This window comes from Primulina tabacum, chromosome 5, assembly GCF_025594145.1.
Source record: "Primulina tabacum isolate GXHZ01 chromosome 5, ASM2559414v2, whole genome shotgun sequence".
Classification (NCBI taxonomy): domain Eukaryota; kingdom Viridiplantae; phylum Streptophyta; class Magnoliopsida; order Lamiales; family Gesneriaceae; genus Primulina; species Primulina tabacum.
The window spans coordinates 7836058-7851037 of NC_134554.1; the positions used below are offsets into that span (position 1 = coordinate 7836058).

At 34.5% G+C, this 14980-nt stretch overlaps 3 protein-coding genes and 1 pseudogene across 4 annotated transcripts; 1 reads left to right on the plus strand and 3 right to left on the minus strand.

Moving 5' to 3' along the window:
- Positions 1–504: 504 nt before the first annotated feature.
- On the minus strand, positions 505–1113 carry LOC142547843 (uncharacterized). Its single transcript, XM_075656308.1, has one exon. The coding sequence runs from the start codon at positions 1111–1113 to the stop codon at positions 505–507; it is 609 nt and encodes a 202-aa protein (XP_075512423.1).
- Positions 1114–3232: 2119 nt separating this feature from the next.
- Positions 3233–4399, minus strand: LOC142547844 (pentatricopeptide repeat-containing protein At1g77170, mitochondrial-like; annotated as a pseudogene).
- A 970-nt stretch (positions 4400–5369) lies between these two features.
- LOC142546122 (uncharacterized) lies at positions 5370–8507 on the plus strand. 2 transcript variants are annotated; one of them, XM_075653645.1, is made up of 9 exons: positions 5370–5501; positions 5588–5644; positions 5815–5912; positions 6063–6132; positions 6702–6750; positions 7004–7092; positions 7226–7273; positions 8051–8110; positions 8237–8507. In XM_075653645.1, the coding sequence occupies exons 1-9, from the start codon at positions 5421–5423 to the stop codon at positions 8345–8347; spliced, it is 663 nt and encodes a 220-aa protein (XP_075509760.1). In that variant the 5' UTR covers positions 5370–5420; the 3' UTR covers positions 8348–8507. The 2 variants fall into 2 exon arrangements, with proteins under 2 accessions (XP_075509760.1, XP_075509761.1); XM_075653646.1 differs by having other exon boundaries at positions 5848–5912.
- Positions 8508–9967: 1460 nt separating this feature from the next.
- LOC142546123 (protein CONTINUOUS VASCULAR RING 1-like) lies at positions 9968–14659 on the minus strand. The gene is made up of 7 exons (XM_075653647.1): positions 14254–14659; positions 13389–13441; positions 12550–12659; positions 12137–12304; positions 11957–12054; positions 11213–11339; positions 9968–10299 (listed from the first exon to the last, which is right to left on the minus strand). Exons 1-7 carry the CDS (start codon positions 14431–14433, stop codon positions 10217–10219), a joined length of 819 nt encoding a protein of 272 aa, XP_075509762.1. The 5' UTR covers positions 14434–14659; the 3' UTR covers positions 9968–10216.
- Positions 14660–14980: the final 321 nt, after the last annotated feature.

Here is a 14980-nt window from a genome sequence, read left to right on the forward strand (position 1 = left end):
TATTTATTATTTATATTTACTATATAAATTTTTCCTACACAGTACTAAATAGTAATATAAAGTAGACATATTATATATATATTTTAAAATAAAAATTTTTGTACAAAAATATATAATGATAACTTAATTACTTGATTTATTTAATATATAATAAATCTTGTAAAATAAATTCCTAAATTATCTACTCTCCCAATTCAATATTGTACATGACTTATCTAAATTTTATCTTTTTTTGTGTGGAATTAAATAAATTATATCTTTCTAATGTTTCATGCATTTGTTTTAAGCTGACTAGATCAATAATAATTACTCAAATTTTGATTTATAATAACAAAATATTTTTTTAGCAGTTTTCCAACCAACTCGTTTGCATGAAAATCGTGGTAAGAAAATAATAAAAGTTGTCTTACAGGAACACAATTAACCTGGAAGGAATTAAGATGTTGAAAGAACAATGAGAAAGAAACAAATTAAATTACAAGTTCTTCAATTACAGCTATGGATCTATCGAGCCCATTTATGATATGGCGATGGAGATTCCAACGCAGCTATTCTCTTCTGGTTCTTCAAATCCTTGTAGAACTTCTTGATAAACGCCTCCGCATCCTTGTCCACCTGGTGGTTTTTGTCAGCATCTCTCAGCTGGGCCGTCAGCGAGTACGCCGCCGCCACGGTTCCGTGGATGGCTCCCGGCGCTGGGGACGCCTCCGGGGAGTCGTCGTAGTCGTTCAGGATCTCGAACACCTTCTGCACGACTTTAACCTCCTGCGGTTGGTGGTGGCGATGATCATTCTGACGGTTCTTACGCTTGGAGATGTAGGAAGTGTAGACGGGGGTGTTGCTGCAGCTGAACTCGTACTCCCGCGGCGAGATGAACGACATGCGGGAGTCGTCCGATCGGCAGGTGAGGGCGGCGAAGTAGCTGTGGTGGTTGTGGAGGATGAGCTTGTTGATGGCCTTGCTCGCTAGTTTGCCTTGGCTCAGGAGCATGTGGAAGTCCAGCATTACCTTGCTTTTCCTGCACACGCCTTCTCTCATCATGTAGAGCATTATTTTCAGCATGTTCCAATATTTCTTGCCTAGCTCTTTCGGGGTTTTTTCTACTTCCACCATTTTTGCTTGTTTAATTTGTCTTTTGTTCGGAGAGGAGTTAGCTTATCGGAAAAAGTTGGTTGTTTGGTTGGTTCAGTGTTGCAAAATGAAAAGGCGGGGTTATTTATACAAAGATGACCAGGAACCATAAAGAATAAGTGTATTTAATAAGGGCCAATTCAAGACCCTACCACACCCACTCAACCACATGCACGGGTAGTGGTTAAAAACGTAAAGCTATAGGGGTTAACGGTCGGACCTTGTTCCTTTAAGGTTTTGCTATACCCAATTTATTTTATAATTCTTCACACCTTAAAGCTAGGGTTCATATTTATCGGATGTGTTAAATTATAACATATTATCGATTTCGAACCTAACTCGAATGTCCGATAGTTTGTGTTTTGAACATTTTGAATAACTTGCTGTCATGATTAAATATTTCAACTACGTACGGAATCCAAGTCGAGCTCTAGTTCAAGCACAATTGACCGATAATATTAAATTTTCTCTATCTTCAAATCAAGATCCACTTCTAGCCTATAAGTTTTCGTGACATTCGACTCGACTTGATTCGTCTAAACCCTTAGCTTTAATAACTCAAACTTAATTGATCCTCGTCATCTTATTTCACATATATATAAAGACGAATTCATAACAAAATAAAATATTATCTAAATTCTCTCATCAGAAACCAACATGAAAATTTTACCCATTAGTTATGATATATATATATATATATATATATATATATATATAGGCATCCAAGATGTGTGTTCAAATATTATTTTATGATTAGATAACAAACATTCTTTCAATATATATATCATAATGGCATGCACATTGTAATATACTATAAAAAATTATATATGTATATAATATTAAGAGTAGGAGTTATTGAGTGTGACGGATTTATATCCACAAGATTAAATAACAGTTTATAAAAACGGAAATTACACGGACACGATTTGGGCTGTCTACTCTTCTCTCTCAGCATTAATAAACTCTGAAATGGACAATGCGTAAGTCGAGGGGTCACCCTCAATTATTTAGTCTGGTCCCGTAATTAATTTCACGCAAATATATAAATTTAATAATTCCATATGTATATCTATATGCCGTTACGTGACATAATGCTTATTAATTTGTTGCCTTGGAAATTTCTGTTGATGGATGAATAACGAATATAATTTATTATGGTGAAATAAGACATTAACTACGAGGGGATGTTGGTTTTTAAATCAAAATATTTTGAATTAAAAAAGTACTAACTAATAATATAAATTATGCATTTTTATTTAATTTGGCTGTGCTCCTCAAGTCAAGATGCGACTTAATTCTTTTGGTTTCCTTGCTTTCAATTGGTCGACAATTACACTTGCAACAACCCCACATTCATATTTTTCAAAATTTTGCTCTCTTTTCTAACAAAAAAATTGGTGAACAATTAAAGAATCCACTCTAGCTATAAATATTTTTTTTGTTTAGAAAAAAATACATTATGCTAATTTTTCGTATAAAAACTAAACATGTGTGTTATCAGATGGGGAGAATAGACCAAGACCTCCGGAATGGACGAAAAAATGTACAACCGAAAATTACAAAAACTAAAATAAAAAATTGAGTAGGTCTTTTGTGATACAGTTTCACAAATCTTTATCTGTGAGACATGTCAACCCTACCGATATTTACAATAAAAAGTAATATTTTTTTAGCATAAAAAATAATAATTTTTAATGGATGACCCAAATAAGATATATGTCTCACAAAATACGACGCATCAAACCGTCTCACACAATTTTTATCAATAAAAATTACAAACACAGGTAGTTGAGCTTTGCGAAAAGTATTCAAGGCAAGTCAAATATCTCGAAAGTGTGAATTAAACTCATATTTAGCCGACTTGGGCTAAAATGGGACTTCGACCAGGCCCAAATCATAACGCCCATCTTAATACATGATTATATTTCCTCCTCCAAGCAACCTTTTTTTATCACCTTTTTCATCTTTAACATCAAGCTGATTCGATAAAATGCTCATCATTTTTGTTCATTACTATATCAAAATTATGCTTCTGTAACGGCAAGCCACGAGCTATAATTTGGAACACTTGTAAAGCTCATCATCAAGTACTCAAACTTAATCAACCGAGCTTCAGCAAAAAAAATTGTTTTTCGAGTCTAGTGTCGAACTCCAATAAACAAATTAACATATGGTTTCGGTATGAACCATCAGGCAAGCTATAAGCAGGAATCTTGGCCAGTTTTATCCGCTTCATAATTTCTCTCATCGGCTCCACTTCTTCCCACATACAGTGGCTATCATATATATTCGAGAGAACCACAAATACCCCGTCGTTCTCTGGCTCCAACTCCACCAGATGTTTACTCACCCATTCCCTCATCTGCACATCTCCATAGTTTTCGCACGCACCCATCAAACTCCCCCATATGACGAAATTAGCTTTCATCGGCATCTGCTCCACAGTAGACTCGGCCTCTTTGAGCAGCCCTACACGGCCGAACAAAGGCCGAATCCCATAAATCTTTGTCATTATGTCGAAATAATGTTTCCCCTGTTGCCTGTTGGACCAAGCCCCCGTGCACTCGAGCGCTCAATCAATACTCTAAGTCTCTAACAAAAGTGACGTGATTCGGCCTGATGCCAGCTTCTGTCATACAGTGGAAACACTCGAGAACAATTAACAAAAGTGTTTATTGTCCCACGTCGGTAAGATAAATAATCTATGAGTTGTATATATGGTTTTAGACAATCCTCTCCCCTTGAGCTAGCTTTTGGGGTTGAGTTAGCTCCAAGTTCCATTCTTAACATGGTATCAGAGCCCGAGCTCCACCGTTATGTGTTGGACTGCCTATAATTAGGCCACCTGTTCTGCCCATAATTAGGTCATTTGTAAACTCCACGCTCCAGATGTTCATTCCTGGGCTTGAGAGGGTGTGTTAATTGTCCCACTAACCTGGGAGTTGTATATATGATCTTAGACAATCCTCCGCCCTTGAACTAGTTTTTGGGATTGAGTTAGATCCAAGTTAAGACTCGCATGCCCATGCCCATGCCCATGCGTAGAATAGCCAACAATTACAGAATTCCATGAGGACACATTCTTCTCCTCCATTTCACCGAAAACCGTACGAGCCAAGTCCATTCGACCGCATTTTCCATGCATGTCTACAAGGGAATTCGTCATGAGAAGGTCAGATCTTACAAAACCTTTTACCTGAAACACAAACTTGTGCAATTTTTGAGCTAAATTCAAACCACCCAGATTGCCGCAGGCCGAAGTGGAAATTGATCAGGCGTGAGTCCAGCGCGACACATCATTATGTAAACATGTAGTGATTCCGTGTATGATTATAATCTCCCGTGGGTTCTACTGATGTTGTTTTAATGGAATGAAGCCGGGTTTAATTCTAAAAAATGGGTGCGAATCACATGGCCAAACACCTGGCGGAGTTGTTTCAGATTGGTAGAATTTGATAACAGAAACGCAATTTCCTTGCGACGGTGGATTTGTTGGCGAGACTGTCAGGATGGTTTTTAAGATCATCAAATGGCGAACTGTGTATCGCTACATTGTGATTCAAATGGAAAAAGGCTAGGCTTTGTGTTCTTGAATGCTTGAGATAAATTTTCTTGAAACACTTCATCCATTTTATCAATTTGGAGTTGGTGGGATGTTATGCAAAAACACATAAATTTAAAATTCAGATATTTTTTTTTTAAAAAAAACTAAAATATATTAAAATCAATGATTTTTAAATTGTTGTTAATTTTTTTATAACAAATTTTTTTCTTTATAAGTTACAGTTTAGATATTTAGTTTTTTCATGCATCCTACCACTTTCTACTTTTTTGTTTTGAGAAGGGATACAGGAGTCAATTGGTATTATGATGAAGGAGATCCTCCTTCAAAGAAATTTCAATCACACACACAAGAATTTTGAATAATAAAGAAGAAATAGGTAAATATTTGTGTGAGTCGTTTTTATAGATCGTATTTTGTGAAACAAATATCTTATTTGAGTTATTCATGAAAAATATTACTTTTTATACTAAAAATATTACTTTTTAAAACTATGCTTCGAAATATAATTATGATAATTTTTATAAAATCAGTCTACGATGAAAAAATTCTCTCTCTTTTGTTTTAAATTTATAAATTTATTGTAAAATATATTCCAATATTACCCATTTATCTCTCAATTAAATATTGCAATAATTTGTATAATTTCAATATTTTTTTAGGAATTTAAATTCAATATTTTGTTACCTCAAAAAATCTGCATAAATATTTATACTAGGGCACGCACATGGCTTTCCCGAACAGAAAGATGAAGCTAAAGCAGTTGGAGAGCTACCTCGGTTCTCTGCAACAGTTCGATAACCCAAAGGTCTTGAATTTCTCTGCTTATCTTTGGGCTTCTGTGCATGACGATAACTGTTAATTGAAGTATTTGAGTCTCCTTTGATAAAACAGATTGAATTGGAACAATATCCGACAGGACCCCACATTGCATCTCGGTTGCTCTACACTGTAAAGATTCTCCATTTTTTGATTCTTCTCCTTTTTCCTGCTTTTAGCGGACACCCTTTTCTTCATATGCTGAATTTATGCTATTTTGTTTGCCATTTATGTTAATGTTGTATATAGGCATATAGCTACCTTATGATTATGCATGGATTTTGTATTTTGCACAAAATCAGGCGGATAATTCATTTGGGGATGTGAGCGATAAGGTTGTGGCAGATTTTGGTTGTGGCTGCGGTACACTAGGACTTGCTGCTGCTCTTTTAGGTGCAAAGTAAGTGAATAAGTTGTCTTTTAGTGCTTCTGATTATGTGTCATGTTTATGTTGTAGTACATAAATCTTAAACCTATCTGTTTCCAGCTCGGGGATTGAATTGATTTTATTGAAACATACGTGATGTTGATCCTTGGTTTGTTTGATCAGGCATGTTATTGGGATTGATATTGATGCTGAATCTATAGAAATTGCTTCCTCAAATGCAGATGAACTTGAGGTCTGGTTTTACATGTGCTTTCCTGGTTTTAAGCTGACAGGTCTTTGATGTATGTTTATCGATAGAGCTCAACATCTGATAACTGGTTAAAATGAAACAGTTCAATATGTTTCAATTGGCCAAAATGATTATCTATGATTGCCTATTTACCGCTCAAGTTCTTAGAAAAGATCCTAAGCCATGGTTAAACAGTTGATATTTGGTAAACTGCTTATATTTTTTAAGGAAAGAGGGTTAACTTATAAGTGTGTTCATTGTAAAGCTAGCAACAAATGTACACATTGTTCTTATATGCTTTGCAGTTTCAAGGCATCACCTTTATATAAGCTTTGAGGTTTTGTATTGAAAGTTATTTTTTCATTCTTTAGTTTCAGCTGTGCATGTTTTGGAATTTATGCAAATTCCAACAATAAGTTGGTTAGTATGCACTAAAATTTGTTAGTTTTGTTTTATTTTGCGGTTGTTTTAGAATGGCCACACTTCTCCTGATTGGCATAACTTGTTCTTATGTGATTGAATTGAAAGGTTGACATGGTTTTTTTTCTGTTCGTGATGAATTGCATTTGCAGTTAGACGTGGATTTCATCCAATGTGATATAAGGCACTTAAGATGGCGAGGTAGTTCTTTCTCTGCATCCACCAAACAAAAATACAAAACTACTTTAATTAATACATCTTTGTTACACTCGATGAATTCGCTTGAAAAGACCCTTTTAAATTGTTGTACGACCAAGATTGTTTTCAGGTGTATGTGTGATTTTAGACATTGAGCGTTTATATTAGAAATGTACGTGTGAATGCAAAATTAGTTGAAGTGTTGTCCTCCTTGAATTGATTGAAATGTTGACCAGAGTTTGTGGCCTTTGTATAGGTGGAATTGTGGATACTGTTGTACTGAATCCTCCGTTTGGAACTAGAAAGAAAGGAGCTGACATGGAATTTCTCTCCACAGCTTTGAAGGTAAACCATTAGTTACAGTTTCACAATGTGTGTGTGTGTTTTTTTTTTTTTTTGTATTAATGTTGCAAGGAGACCTCCATGGCTACTTTCTTTTGTCTGATATATCTAATTTTTAAAAATATCAACATGTCAGGTTGCTACTCAAGCAGTTTATTCATTGCACAAGAGCACAACAAGAGACGTAAGCTTGAGTTTTTCATGAAGCTGGGATCATCTATGTTTGAATTTGTTTTCATCTTTTGATATGCAATTAATTGTGATTAAATTTTCATGTTGTCTTTTAAATTGCAGTCACTTGTCATGGCTATTTTGTTAATGAATCGTAAATTAGGTTCTATTCATTGCAGTCAGAGCTTTGAGAAATTGCTTTTTTTTAATGACCGAGTTAACTGCTTGCCTTTTGGATTCATTCTCTGCAAGGTACCCTGTATGGCTAGCAAACAAATTGTCCCTTTTCATCAATTATGTTAAAGATTGTTGATGGTGGCTAATCAGCTTTGTGTTCTCAACCTTACATACACCGAACTAGAAGTGAGGGATGTTGAATTATTTAATTTTGAGGGCTGAATGGGTTGTTTTTTTTTTGTTTGTGATTGTCTTAGTTTTATCACCCTGTCCAGTTGTTACAAAACTTTCCAGGGTTAACATATTTGTTATGTGGTCTTGGAACATTTCCAGGCTTGTTCCTAAGTTTAAGTTAGCTTCTTTTTGTTTGCGCTTTGGCTATTGGGCTCCCTGTGCATGCGTATACTCCACTTCTCCATCACTTTCCTTGATACATACAAAGTTTGGGGCTTTCCACGTCAAGTTTTCTACCTCAACTTATCTGCATGTAGCATCCTTTTTCTGCTTAAATTTATTCATAAATTAACATTATTAGCAGCAAATCATACAGTTTCTCACGATATTGCTGATAATACAGTGCTTTATTACCTTTCTTGATTAATTCTGATCGCAGCATGTCAAGAGAACATCCTTGCGAGAGCATAATGCAGTCACTGCAGAAGTTTTGTGTGAGGTATCTAATATTGACTTCTGTATCTCTGGTAGTTTGCTAGCTTGATGCACCTGCGTCTAAATATATTCTTTTTAATTTAGCTTTTTTACAATTTGCATTGATGAGAAACCACCCTCTCTTTCTTAGCTCCGATTCGATGTTCCCCAACTGTACAAATTTCACAAGAAAAAGGAAGTTGATGTTGCTGTGGACCTGTGGCGGTTTGTTCCGAAAACAAGTTCAACGAAGCACTTGTAGAATTACAAATGTTATTGTTAGAAAATACGTTTTTTCGTGTAGCTGATGATGTATTCTCTACTGAAATTATGAGTGGGTGGATTATATTTTTACTGATCAATTAGATGTAAATTTCATATTTATCGATGATATGCAAAATAGTGCAATTCCTTTTGTTAGACTATCAAGGGAAAAAATTGTTGTGCCCGTACCATGGTGCATGAGACGAACTAGAATCAGTAGTAAGATCAAGCTTATAGACATGAATATGCTATAAAAATCTACTACTAACCACTAGGGTGCAATTCGAATATTATTTATTCTTTGTTAGTTTCAAGTTCGCAAAACTTGGTTCCAAATCTAAAACTCGGATACTTAAAAGGCTTTATTTTAATTGGATAATTTTCTTTCTTTGGTCAAATTCTATCAATCAAATATGTGAATTCGCCTTGAAATCTTATATTTATTTAGTTCTGAAAGTATTTGTTAATACTAACGAGTATATTAAAGTTTTTAAACTCGCGAACGCAATAATTTACTTCAAATTCAACTCGGGAATATACATTTGAATATGTTCTAGTATGATTTGATATTTGATAATTTTGAAGATAAATAAATGGAACAATATTTGTGTCCCAATTTAAAAAAAAAAAAGTAAAACAACAAATCAAAACGTATGTTTTTGATTGATTTTCAGTCAATCGGAGTTTCCATTGGTTTTAAAATCAACCAAACCTAAAACATTTGGTTTGGTTACATTAATATAAAAAATATAAAATGAATTATGTTAATTTAGTATGATTTTTCTTTGATATATATTTATTTTATTTTTTTTAGTTTGTATTATATTATTAGTGATTGAGAATTTATTTATTGCATATTTTAGCTCGATACAAGTAACTGCAACAATTAAAATTTAAGCTTTTTATGAGTTTCAAAATTATTTAATCTGTATAAGTATTTTAATGCATCATATATCACATATCACTTGTAATTATTTTAGTTCATGATGAAATAAAATGTTCACTCAACTTCTGTCGAAAGTCAACTGCTACTTTTTCAACTTTTATATACTGACTCACATGAAACTTGAAACTCAAATTTAATACTCAAAACCGGCCCAAACCCAAACAAAATGAAATCCATGGTTTGGTTTGAGATTTTGTAAACTTTATTCAAATTTTTATATAAAAAACAAACAAAACTATACTTGAATAAGATAATATTCAGAACCAATCTCTTTATTAAAATCATTATCTCGACGCGGTTTTATAGGCTGATAAGATCACACATTACCTTGTAAAACAACTATGCCATATGTTACTAAAGAAATTACGTGCCCTTATCACCAAGTTATATGGATGGAATAAACTGACAATGATAATTTGATATGAAATGGAGATGAATAGCTAAACAGCAATGCACGTGGGGAAATCGAAATAGTCTCCACTATAGTACTTCCATGTAGATGAACAGGAATGTATCGCGCACTTGGACTGATGAATTTTTATCTATCTCACTGATTTAGTCGTTCCTTCCCGAGTACTGGTAAGGACCAGTCATAACCAGAAACATACGACTCACTTGTAAAATTTTGGATATCGACAACGTTTTACCAGAAACCATCAAGAAATCAAGGACTAGAGAGCTGAATATATTTGATAAACTTTTGAGAGCTGAACTGCTCTCCGTCGCAAGGGAAAATAACAAAATGAGTCCTTATAATTTGGCATAACTGAAACATTGGATAATAGTTACATAAGTAATAGGAATCTATCACTTTAAGATATTATCCCAAGTAAACTATGACAACATGCCAGCGCCTAACCTACGAAAATGTAAAGTGGTGAAGTAGAGAAAATGATATGTCCACATCCACTTTCATGCATCTCAGTTTCTATCGACTTGAATAACTCTCGGATCCAAGGTAGACAATACCTGGGGCATTGACATGCCACCAGACACGACAATTTCTGCACACAACAAACATATATTAAAAATACAGGAGTACACCAATGTTAATGAAAAACTATTTTTAAAGTATTACTAGGCCTCGAGCATTCTTGAGCTAATAATATCAAGGATTTACATCTCAACAAGTAACAAGGATATGTCAAGTCCACATTTATTTTACATTTACTCAAAAAAGCTTCACCAATGCCTTGAATTTAAGAATCCATCAATTAATCTGCTAAAAGGGAGTGGCAAAGATACAATTTGACACTAATCATAATCCGAACTTTTAAATCACATCATTTTCTAGCCTCACCTCCAAATATTAAAACGTGTTTTTTTATACTTTTTTCCCAGTTTACTTAACTTCTCCTGAAGATTATATTTCAATACATATTATTTTTAAAAAATCATATATTATGCATTTAGAATAATGTCAAGAAAGTACAGAATTTCAAACAATTAATTATCATTTTTGGTATAATAAAAAGTCATACTTAGCAAGGACATTATTGGGGGTATTCTCTAAAATGGTCTTTGAAAGTTTATAAATCAAGTGTGCTTTAAAGGACAAACATTTTTTCTGGCCCTTCTAGTCGTTATTAAGCCATTTATTATCCTTACTCTATAATTTGGACCTTTGAGTTCACAAATCCAGCCTTTAACTTATCTTAACTTCCCCAGAGATAATTATAAAAAATTTAATCTATTGAGCGCTGCACCTATAGGCATCTCACATTACTAAATCTCTGGCCAACACTGTGTTAGACTGCTATCCAAGATCCAAGAATTATAAAACACATGCACTTGTGAAATAGAAACATATGCCCTCAGGTATTGAAATGCCTCCATAAAAAGCAAAATATCGGATGAAGGCAAAAAAGTTGAGGATAAAATTTAGCAGACAGAAGATACATGGCACAGACATCATACCAATCCCTTCTCGAACAGATAGGTTTGGTCTTATAACATCTTTGGCACTGACCAAGAATATATCACCAATGTAAAGATGGTTTGTTGGGACATAAACACAGCATAGCTCTTCCTCTCCTGAATAATTCTGGAATCATAGACGAAATTATGTGAATTGTGACATAAAACAATGAATCTATTGACTGAAAAAAGGAAAAAAGAAAAAGCAATATGCATAGATTATGTTCCACGATCACAATAAGGGAGATGCCATTATGACAGTGATTATGAAATAGATCATGCAAGTCCAAATTTTTTAAAAAACAATTTAGAGAAACTAAAACGTTCTAAAATTGTAATGACTCCTACTCATCCCACTATTTCAATCTTTTATCATAAGATTCACGGTGCGAAAGGAAGTTAGCAAGAGGGGTAGACACAAGGCAACAATCCAAAAAAACAAACATTACATCAAGATGACTGGTACATCACAATTAACAATAAGAACAGAAGTCAAGTGGTAAAATGTTATTACATCAGCATCTAGAAGTGAACATCTCTCTACCATCATCTTTAAGGTCTTTATAGAGCAAATATGTAAAAAAATATTTAGGAAATGACAATCAGATTATCTTGATAAGCAGAGAAATGAACTATTAATATCCACAAAAAGTAACTCAGATTTTTTTAAAAAAGGAACAAGTTTGAAGACAAAAATAAAAGACGTATCAATGCTATATGAAAAGGATGCAAAACATGGCAGACCTGGAGGGTCAAAGATGAAGTTATGAATCCAAATGCATATTCACCAATACGTGGATGCCTTATAATGGCCACTTCCTTGAAAGCCTGAGTGTTCTGATCTGCAATCAAATTGGAAAAGCTAGGATCCGTGCCAAAACAGAAAGTCTATCAACAAAAAAGAATGCAAGAAAAAAAGTGTACCTGGAGATATGGCTGCACTAATTTGCTTGGAGGCATTGTAAATATGACGAACAAATGGCATTCGCTTAATAAACCATTCTCCAAGGCTCAGAATAGAAGTCCCCAACCATGATGACATAAATACTCCAACCAAGAAAATGAAAGTGATTGAGGTAACAAATCCTAGACCTAAACATAACATGTATCAAATGTCAATGCACCAAAACACTGAGAGGCATAAGATATTTATCTGGATGCCAAGTTATTAACCATAGATATATGATACAGCCGCAGAGGTGCCATAAAGAAAACGAACAACATATTACAGCTTCAAATGGATGGTTCAGCGAGATAACTCAAATTAGCATAGGCAATAAATGCATTAATGCACAGAATCAGTGTGTTGCATCAAAATGATTAATATTCCTGCTTACCAAATATATTGATCCCTAGTTGTGCATAAATTGGAGAGAAGAAGCCATCCACAAAACGAATAAACCACCATGTAATATAGAAAGTTATTGCTATAGGAAGGAGGATGACACTGCAAATCAAAATAGTAAGCAAAATCAGTCACAACAAAAAGGATCACTCTAAAAAGAAATTATTTCAGTCTCTAATAAAGTGTGTATTTCTGTTCCTCAAGTAGCTCATCTTCTCACACACACAACATAAATTCCACATATCACAGCCTAACAAGCTCGATTCACAATGCTATCAACTTATATACAATTAAAGACCTTTTTCTTTAAATATGAATGATCATTAGTAAAGAAAAAATGAGATTTGGTGAAGAGGATGAGTTGAGAATTTTTATAAAGCCTCAAACCAAGCATTGGCATTGGCTTGCATCACCTCCACCTTTGCAATAATAATTTACTAACTCAGACAAAATAATTTGTATGATCTTGCTTTCGGACCTAAGATCTTAGACATTCTATTTGACACGCGGACATCAATGAACAGATCAAACCTCCTTACCTTGTTTAGTAAATCAAGAAAGGCCTTAACTTACAATATAATAATTTATGAAAACATCATAAATTAAAATGACTAGAACTAAGGGAACAAAAAATTTAGGTGTCAAAGAATGCAACAGCATAATTACCGAAACAACTAAGTGTAAGGGAACAAAAAATTCAGGTGTCAAAGAATGCAACAGCATAACTACCGAAACAACTAAGTGTCTAAGCAGATCCTTAAATTGTATGTTTTCCGTTATCCTTATAATTTAACACACAAATTGCATACAACAGGGATTTATAACAATTACCATCCAGTCATAAATTTCTTTGATGCCCAGCTCCTCACAACTTTGTAGAAGGCCTGCACAGTAAGCAAGACTGATGATAGCTTTTCAATGTCCGTCACAGGAAGAATCACAGATTCTATAGAGGTACTACTTTCCAAACTTTTTGCCAAAGAAGAAAACAAATTGACATGACTCAGATGGTGCAAGCCCAAGGTACACACAAACCTAACAAATATATTTCCAAATTCAAGTGTTCTTCCTCATGAAACTAAATTCACAGGGCCAATAAATTGCTAAAACCCCTTTTAAAACATTTCTGAAAAACTGATGACAATGGGGCCTCTCCTCTCTTTAATTTGGAACAGATGAACAAAAAAAAAACACAATTGAACCTTTCAAATGCCTGCGACGTTATCACTCTTGTCCTGAATTGAGCTAAACAAAAAACAAGTCCGCCATCCACAACTAAAGCTAGACCAAGCATTTGTCGTTGAGGTTCTATTGCATGCATGATAATTCAATTCCACAACCGAAGAATCGAACTAAAGAAAGCTAAGAAACTAAATTTGGCAGTACCCTTTTACTATCTACACTTAATCAACCGATATCTCACAAATAAATTTTTTTCCCCAATTATCTCACGGTGTATTGAAAACACCAAGCTTCCAGTGACAGCAATCAAACAAGCCCTCCAATCGTAATAACTGAACACCGCGGTGCTTAATGCTAAGCACACATGCACCAAATTTAGCAAACAATTAAAGAGGACCCAAAAACAACCACTTCCCGGAAAGTCCATCCAATCAAATAAATCAAACGACTAGTACTAACAAGGAAACCCCTAAAATGGGAAACTTGAACAAAAACATGATAGATATAATAATACCTCGCAGCCAGAATGATGGTGAGAGGAAGAAGCAGAGGGGGAGGGCTTGGAGGACGAGGAAGCGCCGTCGTCATCGTGGTGCTGATGGTGGTCAATAGAATCCGCCACCGGTATCAGAAGCTCTCGATCCCTTTCTCTGCTGCTGTTCCCCATTATCCCTAAAGATTTCTCATCCCCCATCACTCACAAGAACACGAAAGTCACGATTAGATTCTTCCTCGGGTGTACCAGTCTTGCAAATTTCACCTTTTTCTCCGTAGACTTCGTGTTTTTCCACTTTAAACTTAATCACTACTAGGCTAAATTCAATCACGCGCAAGACGTAACGGAGCTGAATGTTACTCTCATAGCTACAGTTGGCTACGGTCGAAACTAGACCCAACTCGTCGACCCACCCATTCCTATTTTACAATAAATCGATATTAGTATTCATCTCTCCTTAAATTGCAAAAATTCCAATGAACATTTATTTATTCTGAATCTATTCAAATATTGGATTGGATTTTGGCATATGTGACTTGCGACGTCTAAAATAGCAGCCAAATTTAAGCAAGTCCAATTAACAATTGACTACGAAAAATGATCGTTTACAAAAAGTCATTATGGAGTTCCTACAAGTATGGTTGAAACGGTCGCGTCTACATATATATGAATATGACATGTTTTATTTTGGTGTAGCTGTGTCAAATAATGATATCAACATGTTTAACTAATCAACTTTGTTCAA